This window comes from Pseudorca crassidens, chromosome 9, assembly GCF_039906515.1.
Source record: "Pseudorca crassidens isolate mPseCra1 chromosome 9, mPseCra1.hap1, whole genome shotgun sequence".
Lineage (NCBI taxonomy): Eukaryota > Metazoa > Chordata > Mammalia > Artiodactyla > Delphinidae > Pseudorca > Pseudorca crassidens.
Genome location: NC_090304.1, coordinates 13,689,575 through 13,705,544, shown reverse-complemented (window position 1 = coordinate 13,705,544; position 15,970 = coordinate 13,689,575). Strand labels below are relative to the sequence as shown.

General features: G+C 47.0%; 1 protein-coding gene across 1 annotated transcript in view; it reads right to left on the bottom strand.

Annotated features, from left to right (window-relative positions):
- Positions 1-15,970, bottom strand: part of LRP4 (LDL receptor related protein 4) — a 52,534-nt gene that overhangs the window by 13,163 nt on the left and 23,401 nt on the right. The window contains exons 17-31 of the mRNA XM_067749160.1: positions 14,857-15,065; positions 14,602-14,683; positions 13,715-13,820; positions 12,741-12,942; positions 10,897-11,086; positions 10,681-10,812; positions 9,610-9,750; positions 9,158-9,244; positions 8,879-9,050; positions 8,080-8,242; positions 7,732-7,957; positions 7,072-7,375; positions 5,491-5,709; positions 5,194-5,328; positions 4,253-4,361 (exon numbers count right to left, since the gene is read on the bottom strand). Of these exons, the coding sequence (XP_067605261.1) occupies positions 4,253-4,361; positions 5,194-5,328; positions 5,491-5,709; positions 7,072-7,375; positions 7,732-7,957; positions 8,080-8,242; positions 8,879-9,050; positions 9,158-9,244; positions 9,610-9,750; positions 10,681-10,812; positions 10,897-11,086; positions 12,741-12,942; positions 13,715-13,820; positions 14,602-14,683; positions 14,857-15,065 (2,477 nt within the window). The remainder of the gene's footprint in view (positions 1-4,252; positions 4,362-5,193; positions 5,329-5,490; positions 5,710-7,071; positions 7,376-7,731; positions 7,958-8,079; positions 8,243-8,878; positions 9,051-9,157; positions 9,245-9,609; positions 9,751-10,680; positions 10,813-10,896; positions 11,087-12,740; positions 12,943-13,714; positions 13,821-14,601; positions 14,684-14,856; positions 15,066-15,970) is intronic.

Below are 15,970 nucleotides of genomic sequence, written 5' to 3'. Positions count from 1 at the left end.
CTCACTGCGGTGGATTCTCTTGTGAAGCATGGGCTCTAGGCACGCGGGCTTCAGTAGTTGTGGCACGTGGGCTCAGTTGTTGTGTCTCGCGGGCTCTAGAGCGCAGCCTCAGTAGTTGTGGTGCACCGGCTTAGGTGCTCCGCGGCATGTGGGATCTTCCCGGACCAGGGCTCAAACCTGTGTCCCCCGCATTGGCAGGCAGATTCTTAACCACTGCGCCACCCGGGAAGCCCGAGGGACAAAGATTTTTTTTTTTTTAACATCTTTATTGGAGTATAATTGCTTTACAGTGTTGTGTTAGTTTCTGCTGTATAACAAAGTGAATCAGCTGTATGCATATGTATATCCCCATACATATCCCCTCCCTCTTGCATCTCCCTCCCACCCTCCTTATCCCACCCCTCTAGGTGGTCGCAAAGCCCTGAGCTGATCTCCCTGTGCCATGTAGCTGCTTCCCACTAGCTATCTATTTTACATTTGGTAGTGTATGTATGTCAGTGCTACTCTCTTACTTCCTCCCAGTTTACCCTTCCCCCTCCCCGTGTCCTCAAGTCCATTCTCTATGTCTGCGTCTTTATTCCTGTCCTGCCCCTAGGTTTATCAGAACCTTTTTTTTTTTTTTTAGATTCCATATATATGTGTTAGCATACGATATTTGTTTTTCTCTTTCTGACTTACTTCACTCTGTATGACAGACTCTAGGTCCATCCACCTCACTACAAATAACTCAAGTTCGTTTCTTGTTATGGCTGAGTTAATATTCCATCATGTGTATTTACCACATCTTCTTTATCCATTCATCTGTCGATGGACACTTAGGTTGCTTCCATGTCCTGGCTATTGTAAATAGTGCTGCAAGGAACATTGTGATACATGACTCTTTTTGAATTATGGTTTTCTCAGAGTATATGCCCAGTAGTGGGATTGCAGGGTCATATGGTAGTTCTATTTTTAGTTTTTTAAGGAACTTCCATACTGTTCTCCATGGTTGCTGTATCAATTTACATTCCCACCAACAGTGCAAGACGGTTCCCCTTTCTCCACAACCTCTCCAGCATTTATTGTTTGTAGATTTTCTGATGATGGCCATTCTGACGGGTGTGAGGTGATACCTCATTGTAGTTTTGAATTGAATTTCTCTAATGATTAGTGATGTTGAGCATCTTTTCATGTGTTTGTTGGCAATCTGTATATCTTCTTTGGAGAAATCTCTGTTTAGGTCTTCTACCCATTTTTCGATTGGGTTGTTTGTTTTTTTGATATTGAGCTGCACGAGCTGCTTGTATATTTTGGAGATTAATCCTTTGTTAGTTGCTTTGTTTGCAAATATTTTCTCCCATTCTGAGTGTTGTCTTTTCATCTTGTTTATGGTTTCCTTTGCTGTGCAAAAGCTTTTAAGTTACATTAGGTCCCATTTGTTTATTTTTGTTTTTACTCTAGGAGGTGGGTCAAAAAGGATCTTGCTCTGATTTAAGTCATAGTTTTCTGCCTATGTTTTCCTCTAAGAGTTTTATAGTGTCTGGCCTTACATTTAGGTCTTTAATCCATTTTGAGTTTATTTTTGTGTATGGTGTTAGGAAGTGTTTTTTTTATATTAATTTATTGATTGATTTTTGGCTGCACTAGGTCTTTGTTGCTATGCATGGGCTTTCTCTAGTTGTGCTGAGCAGGGGCTACTCTTCGTTGCGGTGCACGGGCTTCTCATTGCGGTGGCTTCTCTTGTTGCAGAGCATGGGCTCTAGGTGCGCGGGCTTCAGTAGTTGTGGTTCGCAGGCTGTAGAGCACAGGCTCAGTAGTTGTGGCACACGGGCTTAGCTGCTCCACGGCATGTGGGATCTTCCCGGATCAGGGATTGATCCCGTGTCCCCTGCGTTGGCAGGTGGAATCTTAACCACTGCGCCACCAGGGAAGTCCAGGAAGTGTTCTAATTTCATTCTTTTACATGTAGCTGTCCAGTTTTCCCAGCACCACTTATTGAAGAGGCTGTCTTTTCTCCATTGTATACTCTTGCCTCCTTTATCAAAGATAAGGTGACCATATGTGCGTGGGTTTATCTCTGGGCTTTCTATCCTGTTCCATTGATCTATATTTCTGTTTTTGTGCCAGTACCATACTGTCTTGATTACTGTAGCTTTGTAGTATAGTCTGAAGTCCAGGAGCCTGATTCTTCCAGCTCCATTTTTCTTTCTCAAGATTGTTTTGGCTATTCAGGGTCTTTTGTGTTTCCATACAAATTGTGAAGTTTTTTGTTCTAGTTCTGTGAAAAATGCCATTGGTAGTTTGATAGGGATTGCACTGAATCTGTAGATTGCTTTGGGTAGTACAGTCATTTTCACAATATTGATTCTTCCAATCCAAGTACATGATATATCTACATCTGTTTGTATCATCTTTAAGTTCTCTCATCAGTGTCTCATAGTTTTCTGCATACAGGTCTTTTGTCTAGGTAGGTTTATTCCTTGGTATTTTGTTGTTGTTGTTGCAGTGGTAAATGGGAGTGTTTCCTTAATTTCTCTTTCAGATTTTTCATCATTAGTGTATAGGAATGCAAGAGATTTCTGTGCATTAATTTTGTACCCTGCAACTCTACCAAGTTCATTGATTAGCTCTAGTAGTTTTCTGGTAGCATCTTTAGGATTCTCTTAGTATCACGTCATCTGCAAACAGTGACAGTTTTACTTCTTCTTTTCCGATTTGGATTCCTTTTATTTCTTTTTCTTCTCTGATTGCTGTGGCTAAAACTTCCAAAACTATGTTGAATAATAGTGGTGAGAGTGGGCAACCTTGTCTTGTTCCTGATCTTAGAGGAAATGGTTTCAGCTCTTCACCATTGAGAATGATGTTGGCTGTGGGTTTGTCATATATGGCCTTTATTGTGTTGAGGTAGGTTCCCTCTATGCCTACTTTCTGGAGAGTTTTATCATAAATGGGTGTTGAATTTTGTCAAAAGCTTTTTCTGCATCCATTGAGATTATCATATGGTTTTTATCCTTCAGTTTGTTAGTAGCTGTATCACATTGATGGATTTGCATATATTGAGGAATCCTTGCATTCCTGGGATAAACCCCACTTGATCATGGTGTATGATCCTTTTCATGTGCTGTTGGATTCTGTTTGCTAGTATTTTGTTGAGGATTTTTGCATCTATGTTCATTAGAGATATTGGCCTGTAGTTTTCTTTTTTTGTGACATCTTTGGTTTTGGTATCAGGGTGATGGTAGCCTTGTAGAATGAGTTTGGGAGTGTTCCTCCCGAGGGACAAAGATTTTTAAATGATTGAGAATCCCTGTTTTGGCCCCAGGCTTGGTATACCTTTTTTCCTTTCTTGAATTATTATACAGGATTAGAACTCTAAAATAGTGACAGCTAATACTAAATAAAATGATTAGAAATAACACGCACTGAGTGCCAAATACTCTGCTAATGCTTTGTGTATATTTCAGGAGGATACTATTAGTTTTTGTTTTTTGTTTTTTGCGGTACGCGGGCCTCTCATTGTTGTGGCCTCTCCCGTTGCGGAGCACAGGCTCCGGACACGCAGGCTCAGCGGCCATGGATCACGGGCCCAGCCGCTCCGCAGCGTGTGGGATCTTCCCGGACTGGGGCATGAACCCGTGTCCCCTGCATCGGCAGGCGGACTCTCAACCACTGTGCCACCAGGGAAGCCCGATGCTATTATTAAACTCATTTATTTTATAAGTAAGTGAAGCTTAGAGAAGTTCACTGTCTTGTCAAAGTTGCATAGTTACTTCATGACACAGGCAGAACTTGAACCCACAGAGCTGGCTCATGGGAGGTACTCACTCAGTAAACACTTACCGACCGGCTACCTGCCTGAAAACTCTGGCTTTCAGCCACTCCACACCTCTGCCCACTAAAGTAAGCTGCCTGAGCTTGCATGCTGGGACCACAGCACTGGGATCAGCTGGGGAACTTGTTAAAATGAATATTCTTTGCCCAACCTTCAGGAGGCAGATTCTTTATATCCAGTGCCCGGGAATATGCATTTTAACAAATTCCACAGTTGACTCCGTACAGCTGTTTGAGAGCCACTGCTTCGAATGTTAGAACATGGGACAGCAGGAGCAGCAGGGCACATAGTGGTAAGGCTTCAGTGTACAAGAATCACCCCTAAAATGAGCTTCCATAGCAAACCTGTTCAGTAGCACCTGGGGCTGAGGCTGCTGATGCAGAACCCCGAGGAAACACCCCTGGTCAAGGAGGTTTAGTTACCTCTCTCCTGAGCCAGTACCTGAGTGAGAGCAAAGGGGTGCGACACGTGGCTGACCAAGACCTGCCGGAGCTTCCCACTGAGGTCGGCGCTCTCAATCCGGTCCAGATGGGCATCCACCCAGTAGATCCTGTAAAGGAAAGGAGAAAAGGCAGCTGCTGAAGACACTTGCCAGGTAGCCCAGCCCTGCCCTCAGGGAGCTAGCTGTCCCCTCCTGAGCTGAACTGGCAGGTGCTGTGAGCAGTCAAGTTGACTTGATGAGAGGTCACTGGGAATCCCCCCAAGCTGAAGAGCAGAACTTGGTTGGTGACTCATAAGTGGGGAGGCCAGGGCTGTTCTGCGGAGGGTAGAAATCTAGTGACCTCGGAGGAGCCAGCCCCCAGTCTCATCTTCAACGACTTGATAACCCTTTGACTCCTACCCAAGAATCAAAGCCCAAATTCTTGTGAATGCCCTTCAAGAAGAGACTCAGTCTACAAAGAGCTCAGTGAAGTTAACGGAAGAAGGCATTCCTCTCCTCCAGTCCAACTCTCCAGGTGACTTTGATTCCCTTCCCTTCTTCTGAGAGCAGAAAGGAGAATTGACTGCTTTGGAGCCTCTTCCTCCCTCTTCTCCTGCCCTCCAGTATTTTTAATCTAGATCACGAGTTGCAAATTCCAATACCTGATGGGATCAGGAGAGCAACAAATGCAAAGAATCGGTTAACTGGATGGGGGTGGTGGGATCTGCTCTGCTAAAGCCTTCAAATGAAAAACATGAAAACCAGATAATCCCCGCCTGAGGGTTGAGTGCTGGATTCAGCAACACCTGCTCCAAGAATTTGTGCCCTCATACTTCTCACTGCTTGCTTTTCCCTACCTACCAAGGAGCTTTCTACTTGTTTGTTTTCACTACTTCAATCTCAACCATCCTCTCCTCTGCCCACCTGATTTCCAGGAGGCTGTCTGGGACAGGATTCCCACCTGCGGGTATCATAGTCCAGGGTAAGGCCATTGGGCCAACCCAGGTCTGTGTTGATGAGGACCTTCCGCTCAGAGCCATCCAAGTTCGCCCGTTCAATCTTGGCAATGTGGCCCCAGTCTGTCCAGAAGAGGTACCTGGGACACAAGAGCGCCATCAGCAAGGCATGGGAAGATGGCATCCAGAGGTCGAGAGAATACAGGGACACCCAGATACCATTAATATACAGGCATCTTTCAAGAGCCTCTTCATCAGGCCCTTCTTCCCTGGGTCTCTTTTCTGCTGGCCAAAAAACTTACCCCTTCCTGGGGAAAACGGCAATGGCCCGAGGTTCATCCAGGCTGTTGTTAATCAGCACTTTGCGGCAGGAACCATCTAGCCTCGATGCTTCAATGGTATTTCGGCCTGTATCTGTCCAATACAGATTCCTGGCCACCCAGTCCACTGCCAGCCCATCGGTGGTCTTCAGCCCACGCCCGATCACCGTCTCCATGTTGCTGCCATTCAGATCTGCTCGCCTTGGGGAACAGCCCAGGGTTGGATGACTGACCAGATCAGCAATAGGCTGATACCCCTTTCATCCATGTTCCCATAATTGGATTCCCACTACACTGTAAGCCCCATAGGGGCAGGGACCAAGTATGTATAAGTACATTCCTCAGCATCTAGCACAGTAGGTATTCAAAGTATCTGCCAAACTGAATAAATTATTGGGAGGACAGAGTGTTTCCTGCTGTAAGTAGGGGGCATCTGGGCCCACGTCTTGCCAAAAGACAGGTTAATAAACCCCATACACCTTAAGGAGGAGACAAGGATTGCTAGATAGTGATTATGAGAAAGGGCAAATTTTTCCAAAATCTACTGTGCATTTTTATAGCAGTCCTACACCAGGGAATTCAACCTCAGAATGGGGGGCATGTCACAAATACACGGGGGACTTTTGTAAACTACATATGCCCACTAGCTCCCAGATTCTAATACACCCCTCAGGGAGAACAAAAGGGAATGCTCCTGTTCTTCTACGTGAGAATCTCTGCCATGGTAAAACCCTCTAACTAGTGACAGGGTACCACATTCCTCAGCTGTGTCGGGGTAAAAAACTGGAATAATAATAAATAAAACAAAAAATATTAAAAAACAAAACCCAACACAACCTTGTAAATAACCATAAGCCTTGGCATTTGGCCAGCGTTCCTGCATTATAATACAGATACTTGGTTTGGCTACACGGCCAACTGATCAATGAGTCTTAGAGGATCACTGGAGCTCCTGCAGAGCCCAATGGTAGAGGTAGAAAGCTCCGGGTCCCCAGCCTGACTTTATCTGTTTGTTTTACATACTGGGCTTCTATTAATCTTTTTTTGTTTAATATTTATTTATTTATTTGGCTGCGCTGGGTCTTAGTTGCGGCATGCAGGATCTTTTTTAGTTGCGGCATGTGTGTGGGATCTAGTTCTCCGACCAGAGATCGAACCTGGGCCCCCTGCACTGGGAGTGTGGAGTCTTAGCCACTGGACCACCGGGGAAGTCCCTATTAATCTTTAAATAGATAAATTCCCTGGCGGTCCAGTGGGTAGAACTCGGCACTTCCACCACAGGGGACACAATCCCTGGTTGGGAAATCCCACAAGCCAAGTGGCGTGACCAGAAAAAAAAAGAATCTTGAAACACTTCATCATCTTTAAATAAACAAAAGAAAACAAAAGTTTGAAACTCTGCTGTAAGTGATAACACTATAAAGCATACAGTTCAGGGTCAGAACTCACTATCCAAGTTGCGGAATCACTTAGTCCATTTAGAGGTCAACACAGACCATAACCTCACCCATCAAAGGTCAGAAGCAGGTCTGTGTCTTCTGAAGGTTTCGGGGACCCTCATACCTGATAACATCCAGGAACACATCTGTGTAATAGACCTTTCCATCCACACTGTCATAATCCAGGGAGATGACATTGTTGAGCTCGGGAACGGGCACGTGCACATCTGTGTGGTCGCTGGTGTCCAGTGAGATACGCCGGATGGAGCCGCGGCTGGAGAAGAGCAGGTAGGTCTCAGGAGAGGGGTCACAGGTCTTCCCATCTCCCTTCAGCTGGATGCCAGTGGGGCAGGCACAGGAAAAGCCAGAGGGCCGAGGCAGGCAGAGGTGAGAGCAGCCACCATTTCTCGAGCTGCACTTGTTAAAACCTGAGAAAGAGAAGCACGAGTTTTGACACCCAGCCTGGAATATGGTCTGAATCTTATAAAGGTCCTAGTTTTTTGTGCCTGATTGTCTGCTATTCTACATAACAGGATTCGGTGCCTGGCAGGGAAGAGGCAGAAGGACCAGGGGTGTCTCCAGGAGTCCTTTGAAGGTGACAGCACCCTGCTGTTGCAGTACCAGCCATACCCAGAGGGAACACAGCCTGATCCTGCAAGGGGGCTTAGGCAGGTCCCTGTCTCTCGGGTTGTAAAGGCATCTCTGTGCTCTGGATATATCTCTGATGTTGAGATACCCCCAGGAAGTCAGAGGCTCTGGCGTACAGCCCTAGGGATCTTCTCACCCAGTGGCTGTGCCCTGTCCACAGCCTGGATGTCCATGAGGCCTGGCAGGTTGGACCTCACCAGGATGACATTGCTGCCAGTACCCTTGTCGGCACGGTGGATGCTACGGGTCTGCCAGTCAGTCCAGTAGATATAGGAGTCGAGCAGGGTGAGGCCGTATGGGTGCTGCACAGGTGACACCAGGGTGTGCCGACTGGCACCATTCAGATCAGCAGCCTCAATTCGCTGTAGAGGAAGGAGAGGGTGCGGGGTGGCTATCAGAAGACTGGGAGCCCTCAGCGGAGCTTCCAAATAGGCCTCTCCCATATCCCCAGGCTTCTGCAAAGCAGCAGGAGCAGGACCCTCACCTCCGTGTGGGCATCAGCCCAGAGCAGCTGGGAGCTGGCCTTGTCCACAGTCAGTCCATTGGGCCACCCTAGGTTGTTGCTGATGAGCACGGTACGGTCTGAGCCATCCATTCCAGACCGCTCTAACTTGGCATTCTCCCCCCAGTCTGTCCAGTACATGAACCTGGGCAAGAAACAATACTAGCTGGTTATTTCCACAGTTCCTGTCTACTGTGAGTACTTAACAATATGCCAAACACTGTGAAAAGTATTTACATGCACAAAAGGGAGTTGTTGCTTAATGAATACAGAATTTCAGATTTGCAAGATGAAAAAGTTCTGGAGATCTGTTTCACAATAATGTGAATATACTTAACACTACTGAACTGTACACTTAAAAATGGTTAAGATGGTAAATTTAATGTTATGTTTTTTACAGTTAAAAAAAAAGTACTTTCCATGCATTATCCCACTTAATCCTCACAAGGTCCACAGGCATGCATTTTCATTGTCGGCTCCATTTTAAAGGCAAGGAAGCTGAGGACCAGGGAGGTTAAATATTGGACCCAAAGTGACAGACGCAGCTAATAAATGGTGAAGAAATTTGAATCCTGGATTTCTGATTCCGAGGTTCATGCTTTTAACCTCTACACTATACTGCCACCCTGAAAGAAGTCACAAGGAAGTGGAAGTGCCCCAGAGAGGTCAGTCTCAGTGCTCCTTTGAAGCATGCTTGCTCTCCACTGCCCCCCTTCACCCCATCCTTCGCCCCAGCTGAGCCAGCCCATCCCGCAGCCTGGAGCCACAGAGCTGCTCTCACCCCATCTCGTGGTACAGTACAATGGCACGGGGGCTGTCAAGGTTTTGCCACACCAACACCTTCCGCATGGACCCGTCCAGGTTGCCCACTTCAATCCGGTTGGTTCCCGTGTCTGTCCAGTACACTTTCCGGCCAACGGCATCCACTGCGAGCCCATCTGTGGTCTGCAGCCCTGCAGGAAGTCAAGACAGCACACTGGCTCCTGCCTTAAAACAGATGGGATATCTCCCCCAGCTCTGTAGCCAGACAGGTGGTCCCTGGGCTGGGAGCAAGACCCACCTGTGGTGATGATGTCCTCATGCTGTGAGCCATCCAGATTGGCACGGCTGATCCTGTGCAGCGTGCTGTCTGACCAGTACACTTTTCCTGGAAAGGGAAGCCTTGGCTCAGCCTGGACTTTCACCCCGCCCCACAAAGGAACACACACAGCTAACATGCCCTGAGACACCAGGGCATGTCAGAGAGCCCTATACCCCTGAGCAGAGGATATCAAGGGAAATATAGAAATATCATAGCAGGATAGCTCTTGGCAGAGATGAAGTGGAAGGCTCCCAAACCCCATGCCCTCATAACCAAAGAGAAAGTGCTATAGAGATGGGGCAGGGGTCATGCCAGAGGGAACGGGGAGCCCCCAGGCTCTTACCAGGAGGCAAAGATGGTGGGAAAGCAAGGGCAGCAGTTGCTGTAAGGCAGGGACAGTGGGCCAGGAGAGAAGGGAGGGCCACACAGACCTTCCTGGGGATCCACTCCAATGGCAATGGTGTTCTTCATGGTAATGTTGATTGGTACCACCACATCGGCAAAATAAGGGATGTCCAAGGAGACCATGCGTATGTCTATCCTCCTGGCGAAGATGAGGAAACTGTTCATGCCTGCCCAGGTGGGGAGAGGAGGAAAGAGGACAGTCATCCTAGCACAGCCATTAAGAACATTTGGAGTAAGGCAAACTGAAGTTCATGCCCTGTCTCCATTAGTTTCTAGTTCTGTGATCCTGGGCACATTATTTAAATTGTTTAAGGCTCACTTTCATCATCTGTAAAATGGGGACAATAACAGGGTGGCTGTAGGAATAAAAGAGATCACGTACAGAAAACCCTTAGCATTGGGTCTGATACATAGTCATCACTTTATTAGTATCATGAAAATGAATCTCTTTGAAAGACCTTTTACCATGAAGTTTAAGAAACTTCATGTTAGGTGAAGGAGGGCTTTACCCACAACCTGAGAAGCACAATTCAGAGCTCCTTTCTTGCTCTAATTCCCCAGGAAGTTAGGGTTCAAATGCAGCCTACCATGCAGCAGCCCCTAGGGAGAAACCTCAACATCCAACATCTGGGCAGCCAGGTCCTGCTTCTGAGACCTTTCAATTAAGGTTATACGAAGGTTGTGCTGGTTGTGTGTACTCACAAAAGTGCCATTTCCAAAGGAGGTACCATCAAATTGTAGATATCATATGTTCTAGTATTTACTATACCGATTTTGGGCAGAAGGAACAAAACTGACTTGTTCTAACCGAACCAGTATATTATGACAATTTCCCAACAGATAAAAGTAAAGTGTCTGAGAAAGGAGCATCTTTTTCTAATATGCATGAAGACACCATGAGACCTAGTTGGATCCTGCTTCTAATCCTGTCTACCTGCTCCTCTGGACCTCTTCTTTTTTCTAAAAGCTTCATCTCACCCCTAAGCCTCTAGAAGCTTAGGTTTCTCAGACCACACCAGAGTCCACTTGCAGGGAAGAAAGAGAGCCACTGCTCCTCCCAGAGAGGCTCTATCTAGGTCTGTGATGCTTAGACCTACCTGGTGAACAGGTCTTGCCATCAGGCATCAGGTTGATGCCTGTGGGGCAGGTACAGCTGAAGGCACTTGGATTTGGGGACCGAAGACACAGGTGGCTGCAGCCGCCATTCTCCGTAGCGCATGGTGTGGACACTGGGTGGAGAGGAATGGGTCAATGGGAAGGACCATTGCAGAGGGAAGCAGAGGAGAAGCAAGTGTGGGCCAAGGGCTGCTTACCTGGGGGTCGCCGCCGGTGGAAGACGTGGATGTCCATGAGGTTTTCCAAGTTCTCCTGCAGGGTCTCCCGGTCCAGTCCCGTCAGCCGGTCGGCACTCTGAATACTCTTGGTCTGCCAGTCAGTCCAATAGATGCGCTCTCCGTAGAGGGTCAGCCCAAATGGGTGGGGCAGCTGGCTTCCAATCAGTACCTGCCAGGGACCCAGCACTTGTGTCATGCCCCAGCAAGTCCTGACAGTACAGAGCAGTGGTCAAGGGCTCAGGTGAGGAGGCAGGATGCAGCTCTGCCAGTACCACCTGCTGTGTAACCTTGAGCTAGAGCTGGTTATAAAATCTGAGCCTTGGTCAGCCAATCTGATATGATCGTGACAGTGCCTGGCTCCAAGGGTTGCATGATGATTGTAAAAGATCATGTATTATTTACATAATCTCAAAGTGTCTCTGCACAAATTACTTATTAATTACAAAAGGAGAAATAGCAACTTTACAGTGGACACCACCTTAACTGTACCACCAAAGTTGGTATCACAATGATGGGACAAGCTGACATCGGTGGCTACTGATAAGACACATTGAAAACTCAGGACACAACTTTACTTACCGTAGTATTTCTGCCCCAAATGCATAATCTGAACTTAATAATAAGGAAACATCAGACAAACTGAGGGACATTCTACAAAATAACTGGCATTTACTCTTTAAAGATATGAAGATCAGGAAAGACAAAGACAGGCTGAGGAAATGTTCCAGATTAAAGAGACATGATTACTAAAAACAACTGTGATCTGGGATTGGATCCTGGACTAAAAAAGAAAAATGAAAAAAAAAAAGCTATAAGGACATTATCGGGGCAATTGGTGGTGAAATTGAATATAGACTGTGATTAGATAGTAATATTGTATCAATGATAAATTTCCTGGTATTGATCATTATATTGGGATTATGCAAGACAATGTTCTTATTCTTAGGAAATATGCACTGTACTATTATGGGTTCAACGGCAGGATGTCTCCAATTTAATCTCAGATGGTTCAGAAGAATTGTGTGGTGTGTGTGTGTGGACAGAGAGAGAATAAGAATGATATAACAATGTGGCAAAGCACTGAGTAGAGTTCCCTGTGCTATACAGTAGGTTCACTTTGCTGTACAGCTGAAACTAACACAACATTGTAAAGCAACTAACTATACTCCAATAAAAATTAATAAAAAATTATCTTCAAAGTTGCTATCAAATAGAAACAATGTGGCAAAATATTAGTTATTGGTTTTTACTATTCTTTTTTTTTTTTTTTTTTGTGGTACGCGGGCCTCTCACTGTTGTGGCCTCTCCCATTGAGGAGCACAGGCTCCGGACACGTAGGCTCAGTGGCCATGGCTCACGGGCCTAGCTGCTCCGCGGCATATGGGATCTTTCCGGACCGGGGCACGAACCCGTGTCCCCTGCATCGGCAGGTGGACTCTCAACCATTGCGCCACCAGGGAAGCCCTCTTTTGACTATTCTTACAACTTGTCTGCAGGTTTGAAATTATATCAAAATAAACAAAACAAAGAGAGAGAGAGGTCATGGGCCCAATATGCAACTGGTGATTAATTAGCATTAGTGTTGATGGTTATCGGGAAAGCACTTATACCCTCAGCCCACAAGCCACATGATCCCTAGTTTCCTTTCTTCATCAAGGAGCAGGGACCCCGGGCTCTGGAGCACAGCCGCAGTTTCAGAGAAATAGCAAATGCACCATGCTGGATCACCCCTAGGCTTCCCTGGGTCCTGTTAGCTGCCAGCCAGGAAGCGCCACCCTGGAGGCTGTCAGGGCCGTGGGAGGATGCCTTAGCACCACCCTTACCTTCCTTTTGCTGCCATCCAGTCCGGCAAATTCAATCGTCTTCATGCCGGCATCAGCCCAGTATAGCCGCTGGGACCCATAGTCAATGGCTAATCCATTAGGCCACGTCAGATTAGAAGAGATGATGACCTGACGACCTGAGGCATCCATGCCAGCTCGTTCAATCTTGGGGCTTGCACCCCAGTCCGTCCAATACATGTACCTGGGCACAGGCAAGGGAGGTCTTACAAGCCTTCCAGTTAATACCCAGTGGGGATTCAGGGTTCCTAGGGTTTGAGGGTTTCTGCTTGCTATAGCTACCCCAGCCTCTTGCCTCAGTTCCCAGCCCCCTTCTGGGTTCTGGTCTTGTATCTCACATCCCTATCAAAAAGTACCCGAGGATCTTAATAAATGTTTCCTTGACTGGATGGGTTAAATAATTATGGTATATCAACTTAACAGAATTCTATATAACCACCAAGAAGAAAAAAATAGATCTATATAATCAAATGGAAAGATAGCTAAGATATATAGCCAAGTGAAAACCCAAGTTACAGAAGAGTATGCCATTGTTGTCAAACCAAAACCATCACCTCCACCGCTACATGTATGCGTACACATAGAAGAAAATCTGGAAAAAATACCCTAAACTGTTAACCACAGTTATTTTTGGAGAGTGAGATTATAGGGAATCTTCACTTTCTACAAACTTTTTTTTTTTTTTAAAAAACACAATGGATTACTTTGGTAAGCAGACCAAAAAGCCAACCAACCAACCAAACAAAAAAACAGAAAAAGAAAAAAAATTTTAAATGTAAAAGGTTTCCTTGTCCGTGAAGGAGACAGAGTTGTCACGATGCTCTGTGGTTTCTAGAGCTGCTCTTGCTTCCTTGGTGCGCCCGTGAGATCTAGCCACTCTCTCTAACTTCCAGACTCCCCCCTAGTACTCAGATCTGGGGTTGGGGGGAACTTGTTCCAAAGGGGCTGGTGCTCACCCGCCCATGGGCTCCACTACGATGTCCCGGGGACGATCAAGGTTTTCCCAGATGAGTACTGTTCTCATGCTGCCATCCGTGTTGGCCACTTCAATCCGGTCTGTCCCTACCAAGAAGTAAGGGGCAAAGACATTAACTAGTCTTGGTCATTCACCCTCTTACCTCCCATGCCCAGCACAGAGCATGGCATGCCGTAGATGCTCAAGCAATACTTTGCGATAAATGCGCAATGGATATTTAGTGAATTGAATTTCAAGAAGAAATTCAAGGAAGTGATCAGTTCCATTTCGTGGAAGAGTAAGGCTTCCTCAACCCAAGCAACCCACTCTGTCCTACAATTTTAGGCAATGCTTCTCAAACTTTAGTGTGCACAAAAACCAGAAGAGCTTGTGAAAGTAGAGATTCCTGAACCTAACCCCCGAAGATTCCAATTCAGCAGGTCTGACGTGGGGCCCAAGAATCTGCATTTCTACCAAGTTCCCAGGTAATGCTGATGCTGATTCTGCTGGGAACCACACTTTGATAGCTCTGGTTTAAGGCATTCCCCTTACCTCCCACATTTAACTGCCTAATAGAAAATGCCTCTTTTACCAAGACAGCGATGGAAGGAAAACCACAGGGCGTAGGTTCCTTATCTGAAATGACGCAAAGCATTCTCAAGCATCAGCTGCACAGCAGAAGTAGCCGCCACTTGAATAGCAAAGGCCCAACCCTCAGATGTGAGCGGCTAACTTCAGCTCTGCAGCAGCCCAACCACTCCTGACCTACCAAGGACTTCAGGTCAAGACAGAAATGGTCTAGGAGGGGCACTGGGCCCTTTGTACCCGAGGCCAGGGGTTTAAATAAGAGGATCCCAGAGAGCCAGGCCATAGTTGCCCTCTACATACCTGCATCTGTCCAGTACAGCTTGTTGGTGACCCAATCAATGGCCAGGCCTGCCGGGCTCTCCAAACTGGTATCCACTACCACCTAGGCAGGAAGCAAAGCTCTGTCACCAACTGGACTTACACCCCAGCTCGGGGGCCCAAACTCCACCAATTCACAGGCTGGCAAAGGTAGGGGAAGCCCTTACCCAGGAGAAGGTGAATTCCATCCCTCAATCTCTGCCCTCCCCAAGGGCCTGGGCCCACGCTGGGCCCTACCTCCTGTCCTGTTCCATCCCACTTGGCCCTGCTGATGGTGTCAGTGCTGACATCCGTCCAGTACACGTGGTCATCCCGGGAGTCCCAGTCAAGGGCCACAGCACTGCGCACGTCAGCCAGTGGGATGACATCATCGGACAGGTCCTCTGTGTCGAAGCTGATCCGACGGATGTCCATCCTTCGGGCAAAAAGCAGGAACTTGTCAAGACCTGATCAAAGGCCGAAAGGGGTCTTCTTTTAATGCTCTAAATCCAATAACAATGACAGACACAGACGCTCACCTGTGTGACATCTGGTTCAATCACACTTCCTGGGGTCTGGTGCCCTTTGTCCCCTACTCTTCACACCTCAGGCCCCCTTTGAGCATCGGGCAGCCCGTGCTGGCACAATCAGACTTTAAGATCCAATGGAAGTAGACTCGACCAGGGCCCAGAGGTGCATCCTGTTTAAGCGTCTGTCAGCTTCATCTCAGCTTGCCTCTCCTGTTACTTTGCTCAGGCTCCTCTGGTGTACTGGCTAGGTCACTGTCAACCCCACCCTGCCTCTCTGCCTCCGTGTCCGCTTCAGGACTTCTGCTCCACTCCGTCATCTAGATCCCTTCTTCTTGCTCTTCATGACTTCAGCCAATAATGACTATTTGCAGAGCACTTACTCCTTGCCAGGCACCAAGCTTGGTGCTTTTCTTGCCTAGTCTCCTTTACCCTCATAACAACACTTTGTGGTTCATGCCATTTTTATTCCCATTCTCTGGATAAGCAATCCTGAGGCTAACAGGGGCCAAGTAACTGGTCCAGGATCCTACAGCTACAAAGCACCGAAGCAGGGACTTGAACTCAGGTCTGACTCCAGAGATGGAGCTCTGGCCACACCTCTATAGAGCTTCCCAGCTGGCTCTTTTCCATCCCCTGCCCCTATTCTGGTCTGTCTGAATATTTCCCCATATACTATTTTGCTTGGAAAGGCACTTCCTGCCTAACTTTATCAGCTATCTTCTTTTAAGCTCTGGGAAACCTTTAAGGGGAAGTTCCTTGCATCTCATTAAGACAACCTGGGAATAGCTGGGCACAAAAGAAGGCAAGGAAATGAGGTTCTCAATCAAAGTGTTGAATGACCA